Below are 17,672 nucleotides of genomic sequence, written 5' to 3'. Positions count from 1 at the left end.
ACATGTAAGTACATGTGCTTGTAGTACAAGTACACGCAAGTGCGCGTGCTTGTAGTACAAGTACAGGCAAGTGCGCGTGCTTGTAGTACAAGTACAGGCAAGTGCGCGTGCTTGTAGTACAAGTACAGGCAAGTGCGCGTGCTTGTAGTACAAGTACAGGCAAGTGCGCGTGCTTGTAGTACAAGTACAGGCAAGTGCGCGTGCTTGTTGTACAAGTACAGGCAAGTGCGCGTGCTTGTTGTACAAGTACACGCAAGTGCGCGTGCTTGTAGTACAAGTACACGCAACTGCGCGTGCTTGTAGTACAAGTACACGCAACTGCGCGTGCTTGTAGTACAAATACATGCAAGTACATCTTCTTGTAGTACATATACACACACTTTTTGTACTAAGACAAATGCTTGTAGTACTAGTACACGTGCTTTTAATACAAGTACACGCTGTGTACTAGTACAAGCATGTGTACTAAAACTACAAGCGCATTTACTTGCGTGTACTTGTTGTACTAGTGCACATGTTTGTAGTACAAGTAAACGTGCTTGTACTAAAAGTACACGTGCTATCTTTGCCTTGACTTCGTTTCTCTTCAATATGTATAAACATGTATAAAGTTGGAAAAGTGTACAAAATTATACGTAAAAGACTTTGTGTTCATCGGTCCATGGTTAGAAAAATTGTTTTCGAACATGATAAAATGGAATATGGCTCATGTGACCCCAATGAGAAGTGAATAGGTATAAAGTAGGGCTGTCAAATTTATCGCGTTAACGGGCGTTAATTAATTTTTTAAATTAATCACGTTAAAATATTTGACGCAATTAACGCATGCACTGAATGAGCCGCTCCCGCATTGCCTCAGATTTCAATGACGCCGTTAAATGGACATTAAGAGTGAAGAGAATGCCACTGGCCGCTTGGGGGCAGCGCAGCGCCGTTCCATACTAATGTTATTCCTTCTAATAGTGGGAGAATTAGTAGTTGTGAGATGTTTATGCTGGTGCTTTGTGCTCCACACATATTTCGGTAAGTTTGCTTTCTTTTAGTGGCAATTATGTGTCTCTTGTTGTATTTTGGGTAAGATATGCACAGAGATATATCTGTTATAAAGGCGAGTGGACAAAGGCGTTCTTTGGGCTGCGCCATTTATTGGCATAAGCTTCTGCAACTCCTTCACAACAAACAGAAGTATCATTTAGTAAAAGCACAAAAAAAATAATATTGCTATCTCTCAAAAAAAAAAATAATGTTCACAAAAAGAAAAGCACTTCAGTCTGTAGTAATGAGGGCCTATTCTCACACAGCTAAACAACAATGCAAAGTGAACTGGCATTGCTCAGAGTTTGGTCACTCAATTCTTATTATCGTTATTTTTATTCTTCTTATTATTACATTAACTCTACTTTTTATTGAAAATTGTACACATTTTATTAAAACGAAAATATGAAGAGGGGTTTTAATATAAAATTGCTATAACTTGTAACTATAACATTTATCTTTTATGAACTGCAAGTCTTACTATCCGTGGATCACTTAAACAGTAAGAATGTTAATAATGCCATTTATATTTATACATACATTATACATTTATACAGTGCCTTGCAAAAGTATTCGCCCCCCTTGAATCTTGCAACCTTTCGCCACATTTCAGGCTTCAAACATAAAGATATGAAATATAATTTTTTTGTCAAGAATCAACAACAAGTGGGACACAATCGTGAAGTGGAACAACATTTATTGGATAATTTAAACTTTTTTAACAAATAAAACTGAAAAGTGGGGCGTGCAATATTATTCGGCCCCTTTACTTTCAGTGCAGCAAACTCACTCCAGAAGTTCAGTGAGGATCTCTGAATGATCCAATGTTGTCCTAAATGACCGATGATGATAAATACAATCCACCTGTGTGTAATCAAGTCTCCGTATAAATGCACCTGCTCTGTGATAGTCTCAGGGTTCTGTTTAAAGTGCAGAGAGCATTATGAAAACCAAGGAACACACGAGGCAGGTCCGAGATACTGTTGTGGAGAAGTTTAAAGCCGGATTTGGATACAAAAAGATTTCCCAAGCTTTAAACATCTCAAGGAGCACTGTGCAAGCCATCATATTGAAATGGAAGGAGCATCAGACCACTGCAAATCTACCAAGACCCGGCCGTCCTTCCAAACTTTCCTCTCAAACAAGGAGAAAACTGATCAGAGATGCAGCCAAGAGGCCCATGATCACTGTGGATGAACTGCAGAGATCTACAGCTGAGGTGGGAGAGTGTCCATAGGACAACAATCAGTCGTACACTGCACAAATCTGGCCTTTATGGAAGAGTGGCAAGAAGAAAGCCATTTCTCAAAGATATCTATAAAAAGTCTCGTTTAAAGTTTGCCACAAGCCACCTGGGAGACACACCAAACATGTGGAAGAAGGTGCTCTGGTCAGATGAAACCAAAATTGAACTTTTTGGCCACAATGCAAAACGATATGTTTGGCGTAAAAGCAACACAGCTCATCACCCTGAACACACCATCCCCACTGTCAAACATGGTGGTGGCAGCATCATGGTTTGGGCCTGCTTTCCTTCAGCAGGGACATGGAAGATGGTTAAAATTGACGGGAAGATGGATGCAGCCAAATACAGGAACATTCTGGAAGAAAACCTGTTGGTATCTGCACAAGACCTGAGACTGGGACGGAGATTTATCTTCCAACAGGACAATGATCCAAAACATAAAGCCAAATCTACAATGGAATGATTCAAAAATAAACGTATCCAGGTGTTAGAATGGCCAAGTCAAAGTCCAGACCTGAATTCAATCGAGAATCTGTGGAAAGAGCTGAAGACTGCTGTTCACAAACACTCTCCATCCAACCTCACTGAGCTCGAGCTATTTTGCAAGGAAGAATGGGCAAGAATGTCAGTCTCTCGATGTGCAAAACTGATAGAAGCATACCCCAAGCGACTTGCAGCTGTAATTGGAGCAAAAGGTGGCGCTACAAAGTATTAACGCAAGGGGGCCGAATAATATTGCACGCCCCACTTTTCAGTTTTTTATTTGTTAAAAAAGTTTAAATTATCCAATAAATTTTGTTCCACTTCACGATTGTGTCCCACTTGTTGTTGATTCTTGACAAAAAATTAAAATTTTATATCTTTATGTTGAAGCCTGAAATGTGGCGAAAGGTTGCAAGGTTCAAGGGGGCCGAATACTTTTGCAAGGCACTGTATATCCGTCTTGTGTCTTATCTCTCCATTCCAACAATAATTTACAGAAAAATATGGCATACTTTAGAGATGGTTTGAATTGCGATTGATAACGATTAATTACGATTAATTAATTTTTAAGCTCTGATTAACTCGATTAAAATTTTTAATCGTTTGACAGCCCTAGTATATAGCACTATATGACGTAGATGGTATACTTTTAGCTTAAGATTTGGATTTGATTACGACCAAGATAGTGCGTTTAGGCTTGTTGATAACGTTATCATATCTGTGTTCACATGAAAAAGGGAGAGAGAATACACTTTTGAGGTTGCGTTTTTACAAAATCTGAATCCTTTTTACAGTTTCAGAACAGATTTATTATAACTTTGCTAGTTTAAGTTTAGTCACAGCGTGCCAGCCAGTGGTACACATGCCTGTGGTTGGCCCCTAGTAGAGAAAAGGGTCATTGTTTCTTCTCTGCAACCTCTTAGAACCCTCGGCTCCTCCGTCACATTGGAAAAAAACAGCTGATCCATGTGTGCTGCTGACCATGGACTCGGTCACATTTGGCTGAGCTTACGGGGCTTTTCCTGAAAATTAGACATCACTAAATGTGATTGTTGTGTAGTTGGAGTCACCGTGTTTAAAATCACGTCTCAAAGACCTGTGTTTTAATGTCTACTTAAAAGGTTTAGTTTAACTTTCTTCTCCTTTTTGACATACTGTCTTGAAAAGGCAGCTGTAGTATTGCTGCTACTTTAGTGAAAAACTAAGTCAAGACAAACACAAGGCACAAAAAGATATTTGCAAGTGAGAAGCTAAGAATTTCTCACTGGCTGACTTTTTCCATTCAGATGATTTCCTTGTCGACTTTTGTGCAACTCAATGCTTGCACTTTTCCTGTGTGCTTGCAGAACCAGACTCAACAACACCAGCAGACAACAGGCCAGAACCAGACGCAGAACCAGCAACAAGCGGCGACCCAGCAGGCCCCATCTCAGCAGAACTCAACTCAAACCAATGGCACTTCTGGGGCTACGGTAGCCAACGCTGGCGGGGGTTTACACGGGCAGGACCAGGGCGGACCAAATAAAAAACCTCGTATAGGGCCCTCTGGTACCTCTTCAGGCACCGGAGTGCTCCAGTCAGAGTACCAGGTTTGTATCATGCATTACAGTTTTGTTTTTTTATTTTACACGCATGACACGAATGGAATCTAAGTGTCCTTTTGGTCTGAACAGTTTTAATTAGGGGTGTAACGGTACACAAAAATCTCGGTTCGGTACGTACCTTGGTTTTGAGGTCACGGTTCGGTTCATTTTCGGTACAGTAAGAAAAAAAAATGCAAAATATAAATGTGCTGGTTGTTTATTACACACCTTTGTGCTTTCAACAATAGGAATATTAGCCTATACAAAGCTAGAATTCTGCTCAAAAAGTAGCGGGTATTTAAAGATAATCCAACAACAATTTGCTTTGCAGACCCCGCGTATTGGTCAGCTTTCCTTTCTGAAAGAAAGAAGAAGTCCTGTGCTAAAGAGAAAAGCAATCCCAATGACAAAGATTTTAACACGTATTTTACAAATGAAATGCCTATATTAATCCTTTTTTTTTCTTATGAACGGTTTTCAAAAGCTTTATTGGTGGATTTTCTCAAGTTAAAGCGCCACACAGAAATTAATAAATTTAATTGTGTAAGCAGGATTTGTATATTATTCTTATTATTTAATTACAGGTGTTTCAGCTCATTTCAATTTATTTAATTTAAATGGGCTATTGTTTATTTTATTATGTGTTTATATTTTACAAATGTGATGTAGTATTCATTTATATTGTGTATTTTATGTTGTATAACTTTAGTTCCTATGTGAATAGTAGTTCCTACTTGTTTTGTTGTGGTAGGAGGGTTTTGTATTGAACACGGGGCCGTGTTGGTTATTATTGTAGCAGAGAAGACAGCAGTAAATCAACAAAGACAAGTCAACGGTCCCCCGATCTACCACTCAAAAATCTGATGGACCCAAAAAGTGGGTTACGATTGCATATTAGTTTAAAAATCGACCGGATCCACACGAGTGACTTCCGGTCTGCCCAATCCTAGCTAGCAGTATTGACGCAGGAGGGTCGCGTCTCGCGTCAAATAATAAACTCTGCCGTTCTTTTCGCGTGGGTCGTGTTGAGCCACTTCTGGGACGCGTCTAACATGCGACCGCACTGCGACTGGTGTGCATTGGCTGAATGACTTTAACGCCCGCGTTTCACTGCGTTCTCGTGGCGGTCACATTGTCGCGCCGTTGACGTTTCTGGGTTATACTGTCCTGCCGTGTTGGTCCTCATTATAGTAGAGAAGACGGAGTAAATATAATCAACACAAAGAAAATGTAACCCGATCAACTCACAGCCTCGAAAAGTAAGGGTTACATTATGTCAGAAACTCGTTCGGTATGCCTCCGTTCCAAACCGAGCACCACGTACCGAAACGGTTCAATACAAATACATGTACCGTTACACCCTTAGTTTCAATGCATCAACAAATGTATCACAATGGGAGTATAATATATCGTATTGGCCCGAATATAAGACGGCCCTGATTATAAGACGACCCCCTCTTTTTCAAGACTCAAGTTTGAAATAAGACTTTTTGAACACCAAATTTGTGGGGCAAATAAGTAACAAACCACTATAAATAACCACTAATTGTGCAAGTTTTCCCACTCGAAAATATTAGAGACAATTTAATTGTCAACATGGGTAAACCTCTGAGAGACAGAATGTGGAAAAAAAACCAGAAAATCACATTGTTTGATTTATAAAGAATTTATTTGCAAATCATGGTGGAAAATAAGTATTTGGTCAATACCAAAAGTTCATCTCAATATTTTGTTATGTACCCTTTGTTGGCAATAACGGAGGCCAAATGTTTTCTGTAACTCTTCACAAGCTTTTCACACACTGTTACTGCTATTTTGGCCCATTCCTCCATGCAGATCTCCTCTAGAGCAGTGATGTTTTGGGGCTGTCGTTGGGCAACACGGACTTTCAACTCCTTCCACAGATTTTCTATGTGGTTGAGATCTGGAGACTGGCTAGGCCACTCCAGGACATAGACTGCCTTCTTACGAAGCCACTCCTTTGTTGCCCTGGCTGTGTGTTTGGGATCATTGTCATGCTGAAAGCCCTAGCCACGTCTCATCTTCAATGCCCTTACTGATGGAAGGAGATTTTCAATCAAAATCTCTCAATACATGGCCCCATTCATTCTTTCCTTTACACCGGTCAGTCGTCCTGGTCCCTTTGCTGGAAAAACAGCCCCAAAGCATGATGTTTCCACCCCCATGCATCACACTGGGTATGGTGTTCTTCGGATGCAATTCAGTATTCTTTCTCCTCCAAATACGAGAACCTGTGTTTCTACCAAAAAGTTCTATTTTGGTTTCATCTGACCATAACACATTCTCCCAGTCCTCTTCTGGATCATCCAAATGCTCTATAGCGAAATGCAGACGGGCCTGGACGTGTACTTTCTTCAGCAGGGGGACACGTCTGGCAGGACAGGATTTGAGTCCATGGCGGTCTATTGTGTTACTGATAGTAGCCTTTGTTACTGTGGTCCCAGCTCTCTGTAGATCATTCACTAGGTCCCCCCGTGTGGTTCTGGGATTTTTGCTCACCATTCTTGTTATCATTTTGAAGCCACGGGGTGAGATATTGAATGGAGCCCCAGATCGAGGGAAATTATCAGTGGTCTTGTATGTCTTCTATTTTCTAATAATTGCTCCCACAGTTGATTTCTTTACACCAAGGGTTTTACCTATTGCAGATTCAGTCTTCCCAGCCTGGTGCAGGTCTACAATTTTGTCTCTGGTGTCCTTCGACAGCTCTTTGGTCTTGGGCACCGTGGGGATTGGAGTGTGACTGACTGAGGACAGGTGTCTTTTATACCAATAATGAGTTAAAACAGGTGCCATTAATACCTGGTAACGAGTGGAGCCTCGTTAGACCTCATTGGAAGAAGTTAGACCTCTTTGACAGCCAGAAACCTTGCTTGTTTGTCGGTGACCAAATACTTATTTTCCACTCTAATTTGGAAATAAATTCTTTAAAAAGCAAACAATTTGATTTTCTGTTTTTTTTTCTACATTCTGTCTCTCATGGTTGAGGTTTACTCATGTTGTCAATTACAGGCCTCTCCAATCTTTTCAAGTAGGAGAACTTGTACAATTGCTGGTTGACTAAATACTTATTTGCCCCACTGTAAGTGCAGTCCTTGAATGTAAACACGTTTGAACAATTTTTGTTGCAGGCACTGATGTTTCAACTGTTAAAAAAACACAAACCTCTGCTTATTAATGTACACATGACAACACATGAAACGCAGGATTCGCAAATTTCCACTTTGGTCAGAGTTTTTAAAAACCCTTGTTTTATGCCCAAAGTGTGCGTCTGTGTGTGGAAACCCTGCTATGTGTAGACATGGCCTAATTCTCTTCTCTCAACAAATAAGAGAAACTTCTTACTATTATCGTCATCAGTTAAGGTCCACGTGGAGTAGCTAAACATGCTACACGCCAAGCAAGACAACGAATAGGGTAAAAACCTGTTACATAAATCTAGACATAACTGAGCTACATTTTCAAAATACTTGAAAACTGTTTTCAATCGATTCAGAACTACCAGAACTTGGACTGCTACTACTCCAGCAACAATGATAACCGTGTAAATCTAAAATGACCTTTATTGACTTTGGAAAGGAAGAATATTTGATACACTTCTTGATTAGTAAGCAGCCATGAGGCATGTACGAATGAGTAGACAACAATAATCCATTGATACGGGCCGTATGTTCCGAAGCTGACTGCACACACAGCTGGAGCACATCACCATGGTGCCTGTTTGTTTTTATTTGTGGCCTTCTAACAGCACTAAAATGGAAAAGTTGTGAATTATGCCTCTGTGATATTGATGTGTTACAGTGTTGGGAACGTCACTTTAAAAAAGTAATTAGTTATAGTTACTCACTACTTCTTCCAAAAAGTAACTGAGTTAGTAACTGAATTACTCTATAGTAAAAGTAACTAGTTACCAGGGAAAGTAACTATTTCCATTACTTTAAAAATAAGTTGTTGTATGTCAAAGAATTTGAAATTTTCTGAGCAGTTTTCGAGTCAGTTTAATAGAGAAGAACAGACAGGTAGTTGTGTTATAGACAGTGTTGGGCACGTTACTTTAAAAAAGTAATTAGTTGTAGTTACTACTTTTTCCAAAAAGTAACTGAGTTAGTAACTGAATTACTCTATAGTAAAAGTAACTAGTTACCAGGGAAAGTAACTATTTCCGTTACTTTAAAAAGAAGTTGTTGTATGTCAAAGAATTTGAAATTTTCTGAGCAGTATTCGAGTCAGTTGAATAGAGAAGAACAGACAGGTAGTTGTGTTATAGTACCTTGTAATATTTATTGCACCTCACCAGCAACAGATTTATCCTACACTTGAAGTGCAACAAAAATAAACCGATATGAATTGCTTACCACAGATGTCGACAAAAGCTTTGCCCCGGGACATAAATTATACTTTACATGCACGTTCTTTCCTTTAATTTCGACCAACTTGAAATAGTGTTTATATTTCCACTTCGTAAAGGACAAATTCTCCTCTGAATGCTCTGCCATCATATCCCTCTGCATCTGTTTTGCGTGTGTGTGTTTGCCGCACACGCTATTCCGGTTTGTGTTTGAAAACACCGGCTCTGAAGTTTGTTTGAAAAAAAAAAAACTTTATTAACAACACATATACAAATATAGGGCGAGACAATTCACATATAAACAACCGGCTCTGAAGTACGTGCGCTATTAGGCTCGAGCGTTTACGTCACATAATGGGGGATCACGTGAGACTTGACAACAAATGAGCCATATTGGAAGCAGATCCGGCTCGCGGAACATTAAACTTTAACTTGCCAGTTCGATAAAGAGACAAACTCATTACTTAGGCGAAGAACAGATATGTGATCAAACTTAAGGATGTGAACAATGTTGACCCTTACGAGCAAGCCGAAGACAAATAGAGTAAAGATGTTGTTGGTAGGGTTGTTCCGATCATGTTTTTTTGCTCCCGATCCGATCCCGATCGTTTTAGTTTGAGTATCTGCCGATCCCGATATTTCCCGATCCGATTGCTTTTTTTGGCTCCCGATTCAATTCCGATAATTCCCGATAATTTTTCCCGATCATATACATTTTGGCAATGCATTAAGAAAAAAATGAATAAAACTCGGACGAATATATATACATTCAACATACAGTACATAAGTACTGTATTTGTTTATTATGACAATAAATCCTCAAGATGGCATTTACGTTATTAACATTGTTTCTGTGAGAGGGATCCACGGATAGAAAGACTTGGGACTGTGTGTATTGTGACTAAATACTGCCATCTAGTGTATTTGTTGAGCTTTCAGTTCAGATACTGCAGCATGTCCCAAGGCATGATGGGAAAGTGGAACCATGATGGGAAGTAAAACCATGACTGTGAGTCATGCTAACAATGGATATACCATCTGTGCTTTGGGAAATAATTTAAGGTGGTAAGTCAACTATATATGGACACCTTGCATCTCTATATTGCTTTCCCATGATATATCTCATTGTGGGGAAAGAGTCAGTAAGGTTTTGGACAAATGAGAGATGATCTCAAAGCCTGTCAAAGTTCACTCTACTCTGATGAAGGTGATTGTTACCTCACATTGTAAGTAAAATAGCGGCATAGCAGATAGAGTATGTCGACAAGTGGAATGGTCGTACGGCTCAAATATTATAAGCATTAAATGATTTAACGTGACTTATTTATCAGGTAAGTAAATTCCTCCGTTTTCGGGACATTTATGATAACCCTATGCTATACGTGAACTAAAGACTCTGGATGTGTTAACATATTATGTCTGTAACGTTAAATACAATTAGAAAGCGAATTAATTAAAAATATATATAATAAAAAAAGGCATGGCCAATATATTTTTGCCGATTCCGATACTTTGGAAATGACGTGATCGGACCCGATCGATCGGCTAGTTGTTGGGCTTCCACAATTACGCGAAATGGACATTCTGCTGTATTTATTGTTTGGTGTATGTTACTAAACTCATCAGCGATTCCGAAATTACAAATCGCTACAAAGCTACGGACAGTTTTGCTGCGGATGGGTGCAGGACGTGCACATTATGAGCGTATCAAACGCCAACTCCATCGTTCTTGCAAAGGTAGTCTATGTGTATTTACTATTTTCATTGCCATGAACCTGAACGCACCCCAAGTCTTGGATGACAAACAGAGCAGAGTAGACTCGCTAGGGCTGATAGTTTCTTAATTTATTCACACACCGCTTTTGACCGTCATTAACGGTAACGGCGTTGTAACGGCGGGAAAAAATAATAAGTTAGATTACCCCGTTACTGAAAAAATAATGCCATTATGTAATAGCGTTATTTATAACGGCGTTATTCCTAACACTGTTTACGTATACAATCAAATATGAAGTGCCTCAGAAGTCAGTGTCGTTTTTGGCAGCACTTTTAATTTTTGTCAGTCTTTTGGACGAAAATACGTATTCGTCTTGATCCTATTTTAGTCAGTTTAAAATGATTTCGTATGTATTTAGTAAATAGTTACTCAAAATGTTTTCGTCAGTAAGATTCAAAACTTTTAGTCCAAAAATAAAGGTTTCCAATGATTTCGAATGAAAAAAGGCAGATGAGCACATATTGTAGCATCTACAAGGACAACGCCAACTTTGTGATGATAATACACTCAGAAGGAAATGCAGTACCGTATTGGCCCGAATATAAGACGTCCCTGATTATAAGACGACCCCCTCTTTTTCAAGACTCAAGTTTGAAAAAAGACTTTTTGAACACCAAATTAATTTTTATCCAGAAAATAATTACAGTACATCTGAAACAAATGATTAGAACAATATATTTGAGAGAAAAAGCATGTTATTTGCATCATTCAAATCTTAATATCTGAACATTTAAATATGTAAACTAAAGAGCATTCGTAAATGAATGGCTTCTGGTTTTTGAAATTTAAATAAACCAATCTCTTGTGATAAAACAACAATATTGCAATAACTCCATTAACCATCAAAGTGAGGTCTAACTAACTGTAGTCTCGAAACAAATCTGAATAACGAAAAACACTGCATATAAAATAATGCAAACTGGTTAAACTTGAGAGTAGCTGAGATCTGTCATGACAGAACATTACTCCTCAAGTTCAGCATTCGCTTCAATGATATCTGGCGCCATCTAGCGTCGTGAATGGGTATAATGCAGGGGTGGGCAAACTATTCCAGAAAGGGCCGCAGTGGGTGCGGGTTTTTGTTCATACCCATCATGAGGACAGCCTTTTACCAATCTGGTTTCTTACAAGTGCAATCAGTTGATTGCAGTCAGGTGCTTCTTGTTTCCACTGAAACCTCATTGGTTAAACTGTCTGTGCTGAATCAGTTAAAACAAAGACCAGGACCCACTGCGGCCCTCGAGGACCGGTCTGCCCACCCCTGGTATAATGTTTAGACCCCGGATATAAGACGACTCCCACTTTTTTAGTCTTATTTCACTGCCTAAAACACTGTCTTATATTCGGGCCAATAGGGTACATCATTTTCATTTAAACCTACCTAGAATCCACGAACTGTACGTCAAAAAAATGCCTGATCGTTTAACATCCTCTGGACTTACTGACAAGAAAAGCCAAGTGGATCTGCTTTTGACCTTCCGGTGTTGTAAGAAGACGTTCGCCATTCTGGAGCTAATGCGAAGGCGATCGTGAATGCTACGCTAATGCTAGGAGTTACATTTAGCATCTAATGATCACTCAGCACAGACGAAAACAAATCTTACCGTGTTTCCAAACAACCAAGATCGAGCGCAGCTTAGCTTGAGATACTTTCTAAACTTCGGTGAGGAGAGCGAGGGAGAAGCTTAGCGCATCTCAAATGAGTGACATGACCCAAACACTGCTACGATGCAAGTTGACGTACTCCACGTACATTGTGACAGAAATTATGTCACATGTCGCATCTTGTTGTCGTCTCGCCGTTTTTAGCGTGTCATCGTTACGTCATCGTCATGAAAAAAATGTTCGTCGTTGAAATATTTTCGTCATTGTTGAAGAAAATAACACTGCTTAGAGTGCTATTTTTTGGGTCAATATACATGGACAATACAATTCCATTCATTTGTCCATGGATAGGACATGTATTGTGTATATACAGTGGGGACAACAAGTATTTGATACACAGTCAATGGGAAAACCCATTGGCAGTGTATCAAATACTTGTTCTCCCCACTGTAGCATGTGGCACATGTTAACTGTCAACTACCAGCAAATTTTGTTATTGATTGACATAGCCAAAGGCAGGCAACTGTGGAACATTAGTGTCACTGTTGTCCTACTTTTTCCTGATCATTGATTCCATCCCCACTGGGCAACAGACACCACAATTTTAACGCTGACGTAATAGACACAGTGTTGCAGATGTGTAGCTATTGTTGGATATTTATTCAGGTCGGAGGTACAGTTATTATCAGAAGTTTATTTGTACAGAACTTAGTTATCTTGAGTTTCCCGTTATTTGTACAAATCTCATCAAATACAGATTCTTCTTTGTCACACACACACACAAAAAAAAACATTCAGGAAGTTTGGTTCTTTTATGACTCTATTATGGTTTAACGGAAAAAGTGACCAAAATCTGGTGGATCAAAAATATACACACACGACATTGTCCAAATGTTCTTAATGAGGTTTAAGTCAGGGATTTCTAAAGCCTTAATTCAAGCCTGATTTAACCATTCCAATACTGTTTTTGGTGAGTGTTGGGGGTCATTGTCCTGTTGACACAACTTCGGACTGATAATTTTAGGTTATTTAACGCTGCAAAACCCATCATGTTTTTGGCTTTCAGAACTGACCAGAATCGAGTCAGATGACCCTGATAACTCTGGATAGCTACAATTGAATAGGAACTACATTAGAGAATTTGAAAAATTTATATGGTTCAAATATGGCTGCAACTAACAATTATTTTTATAATTGATTAATTAAACGACAAATCGATTGAATGTCACTTTTTTCAATTACCGTCACAATTTAACTTGAAGTTGTTTTAGGCATGTTGTAAGTAACAATGAAGACAAAATGGATGACTATTTCTTTCAAAAATAATATTTTATTAACAGCTTCCTGACTTAACTGTAATCTACAGTTGTACTGCTAAAACTTGCTAACTTTTTAAATAAAGGTTCTGAGTATAAAACATGAAAAGAATTTCTCAGTACACAAATCAGACAAAAGTCCTGTTCATTCAAAAAAAAAAAAAAAGTGCTGCGGATTAACATTTTTTTTTTCTTGAGGGCAACGTGTTGATATAAATTATGTCAATGATTTATTTATTTTCTTTAAACAAACTAAACAACAAAATCGACTGACAAGGAGGCTGACTGTAATGAATCGGTTTTCTTTATCAAACAGTTGTTCATAAATGTAATCCAAAAACTAAAAGTAACGAACTACATGTAACTAGTGCTGTCAAATTTATCGCGTTAACAGACGGTAATTGATTTTTTAAATTAATCACGTTAAAATATTGGACGCATTTAACGCATGCGCGGAATGACCCGCTCATGTATTGCCTCAAACAGATTACAATGACGCACTTAAGAGCTAAGAGGCAGTGAAAAGTGTCTTGTTTTGTGCTTTTTCTTAACAAAGGTATACCACACGCGACGTGCTGGCACTCTGTTTCTTTATTAGCACATTCAGCTTTAACATTAACACAGCTCACGGCTCTCGGCAGGCCGTAACTCTAATAGGGCTGCAGCTATCGAATACTTTAGTAATCGAGTAATCGACTGAAAATTCTATCGATTAATCGAGTAATCGGATAAAACAAATATATTTTTAGGTGAAGAACAATTATAAATATACATGAGAAAACAAGACATTTCATCTAATCTTGAACCATTTTCAGTCAATCAATGTCTTTATTTTCGATGTATATTGTTAAAAACAGCCAACAATTGCATCTCAGATTAACTAGAATTTAAAAAAAGAGACAAATTCACTGATTTCACTCAAAAAACCTTTAGATCTTATATATATATATATATATATATATATATATATATATATATATATATATATATATATATATATATATATATTAGGGTGTCCCAAAAAAGTAAATCCAGGAAACTAATCTCGCACACCCTCTCAATGCATTCCACTTCTTGCCAAAGTACTGTGAGAAAAAATTCACAATGATCGCTTAATATTTAGGGTTCCCTCAGAGCACATGTAATGTCTGCTATGCCGTATACAGGGGCCAGCCGGGTAGGGGCGTCATCCTGATCTGTTTTCAACTGTCCATTTGCACTCACATGCATAGAACGTATGCGGTGTTGCCTTGACCTGGTGTTGACAGTGGCTGATCCAGAAAAGCAATCAAACTCGAAGGGGAGGGATTTCCCCCCAAAATATCACTGATTTTGAAAAACTCTTCGGATTTGGGAAGCTTGCCACGTGGGAGGTGGTTTAAGCAAGTCTTTTTCTGATAGAATGTGACTTTACTTCGAGAAAATGACACTTTCAAGCGATCATAGCATGGAACTGGTCATCGCGGCTGTCTTCGGCCTCTTCTTCCGATCCTCTGGCCCTAATATTTCCCTGTTCGTCCGCTTAAAAGCAGAATGGAATTTTCTGGACCACTCGAAGGCATCTCCCTTTGACAACCATCCGAACGACAACCTCTCAGAGTGGGTGAGTCTCAAGAAGGACGAAGTCGTCGGGTTTATCGACAGCCAGCTGGAGACCACCCACCATAGGGACGACTACCGCGAGTTCCTCCTCCTCGCCCGCTTCTTCCTCACGGGCCCCGGGACAGAAGTTGTCCGCTTCAACCGGCCGGGCTCGATGGATGGCCAAAGGCATCTACTCGCTGAAAATCTACATCTTCCTGAAGCAGTTCCAACTCACCCCACATGAAGCAAGAACTCTGCGCAAGATCACCGTGTTCGCAGTGACGGTCTACCTCAAGCGGTGGTTTGAAGCTCCAGTGACCGTCAATGCACCTGTCAACGACCTGGAGATGTGCGAGGAGCTGGACAGATACACTGCTGTTGACAGTGAAGTCAGCTCGGCTGCTCTCAAGAGGTTCCATGGGCATCTCTGGTTTTTGAGCGAGGACTTGGCCCCCCTGGCGATGTTTTCAACGAAGACCGAGGAAGAGGAGAAGGCCAAGATGCTGCACAACCTCTACGAGGCTCAGGAGAAAGGGAAGGAACTGCGGCGGGTGGAAGGAAGGAGGCCCCTTACACTCAAGAGGGTTGACCTGGGCGACTTCATCACCCGGAGGTCGCAGAACCTGTTCCACTGCCTGAAGCTGCCTCTCCCAGCTACAGTCGCGGATCTTCGGGAAGTTTCAGTTGTCGTGTCCGAGCTGAAGTCGGTGAATGATGTTGCCGAGCGAGCGGTGAAGCTGGCGACCGACTTCGACCAGTTCCTGACAAAGGAGAAAGACGAGCGGCAGCTCATCTTTCAGGTCGTCGAACATCACCGCCGCCAATTCCCCACGGCTGACAAGGCCAGCTTCCAGTAGTGCAGCTGTCACTTCCCTGTCTTCAGTTGTATTGCACTTCAGTTGTATTGCACCAGTGCATGTGATACCTTGTCCAATGTGAATCGTGCAAGGTAGACAATTGGTCTGGGAGAGAGGCGATCATTAGTCAGAAGAGTGCGAGACCGACACGTTAACCACTGCCAGTCCAGTAGGAATGTCAATGAGGGAAGCCTTAGCAACCAGCTATGGGAGTGAAATTTCGTGTGCTCGGTTCTTTTAGGAAGTGGAATACAATGAAGGGGTGTGCGAGTCCGAATCTGTTAATATGTGATTTTATATAGGGAGCCTGGGACACCCTAATATATATATATACCTAAAAATGCCATTACGCTTGATAACACACATCACTTAAAAGTTAGGATTTTTTTCCCACGTGTTTCAATTGAATTTCTATTTGTGTCAAGCCATTTTTAAGTTCTAGTTAAGTTTTACGCTACTCTAAACTGTAAGTCCTGATAGGATTTTGTGTTTTTGCAGTGTTCAAAATAAATGTATGATACAGGCTGTATTGGAGCACATTAGGGACCAGTGCTACTTGGTGTTTTATCCAGCAATGACTGCTAAGCTAAAATTGATAGTTAGCATTATTGAGTTTTTATTTTACACCCTCATCACTCCACAAAGCTATGTTATGTTAAAGCCTGTATGTAAGACACGTTAGCCACGCATCGAAAGTGGTCATAATTAATAGAAACCTAGCCCTCCGCAGGGCTAACGTTAATCTTATTTATTAGCGTTTAGCGCTCTTTATCAGCGCTTAGCGCTCTACTGCTTTAAGATGGCGGCTGTTTATTAACGCTGCCCAGACGCGGCCGAGTCTGTCATTTCGCATCTAGTTCAACATACATGGGATCTCTATGAGACTCATCAGATGCTACCTGCTACCAACTTAACATCATGCGGGCTAGTTTTTAGCAACGTCGGCGTAGTTTGGAGCGGCTGTCGGCTGCGGAAATGTTTTTTCTATTGTTTTATTGCTTCTTCCTCTACGCACGTGACGCCAGCGCGTTGTCCCGCATTAAAAGTAGTCCGAGCGAAACGTGATGCTTAGAGCTGTCAAAATAAACGATTACTCAAGGTGAATAAAATTACTCGGATCAGTTTTTAAACTCGAGTTACTCGAGTTGCTCGAGTATTCGTTTCAGCTCTAAACTCTAACTTACTAATGCAACATGTGAGTAAACATTGGAGCCGCGTGCACTTCAGGGTGCCTCGGATAATTCTATATCAGAATATTACAAAAGGCTGGTGGACACAGGCGTTCATTGGACCACGCCGTTTATTGGCATAAGCTTCGGCAACTCCTTCACAACTAGCATAAGTATCATTTAGTGAAAGCACAACAAAATAATATATCCCCCAAAAAAATAATGTTCCCCAAAAAAAAAAAAAAAGCGCTTCAATCTTTATTAATGAGGCCCTATTCTCACACAGTTAAACAGCAGTGCAAAGAGAACTGGCATTCTCAATCAAAATAGCTCTGCAAAATACACATAAAAATTACTCAGACTTTGGTCAAACTCTATTCAAACATTTCGTTTAGCTCTTGTTTAGCTCAACAAATACACTAGATGGCAATATTTAGTCACAATTTACAAACTATCAGAGGTCTCGTACGTTGTGAAGCCAGCACTCAAATGACGTGAATTGCAATGGATGGACCAGTAAACAGGGAACTACGGCGTCAGTCGAGGGACAAAACACATTATTTGGCTTGATTTCTAAGTTAATTTAAAACTCGCCATTGACATCTTGTGGTGTATTTCAATCACTACCTTACGTAGTTAAAGACACTG

At 39.9% G+C, this 17,672-nt stretch overlaps 1 protein-coding gene across 1 annotated transcript in view; it reads left to right on the top strand.

Moving 5' to 3' along the window:
* Positions 1 to 17,672, top strand: part of cdk19 (cyclin dependent kinase 19) — a 183,082-nt gene that overhangs the window by 154,611 nt on the left and 10,799 nt on the right. The window contains exon 12 of the mRNA XM_057823686.1: positions 4,111 to 4,353. Within this exon, the coding sequence (XP_057679669.1) occupies positions 4,111 to 4,353 (243 nt within the window). The remainder of the gene's footprint in view (positions 1 to 4,110; positions 4,354 to 17,672) is intronic.

The sequence above is a fragment of the Corythoichthys intestinalis genome, chromosome 19 (assembly GCF_030265065.1).
Source record: "Corythoichthys intestinalis isolate RoL2023-P3 chromosome 19, ASM3026506v1, whole genome shotgun sequence".
NCBI lineage: Eukaryota > Metazoa > Chordata > Actinopteri > Syngnathiformes > Syngnathidae > Corythoichthys > Corythoichthys intestinalis.
Note: the sequence above shows the minus strand (reverse complement) of the source record. Positions and strands in the feature narration are given on the sequence as shown.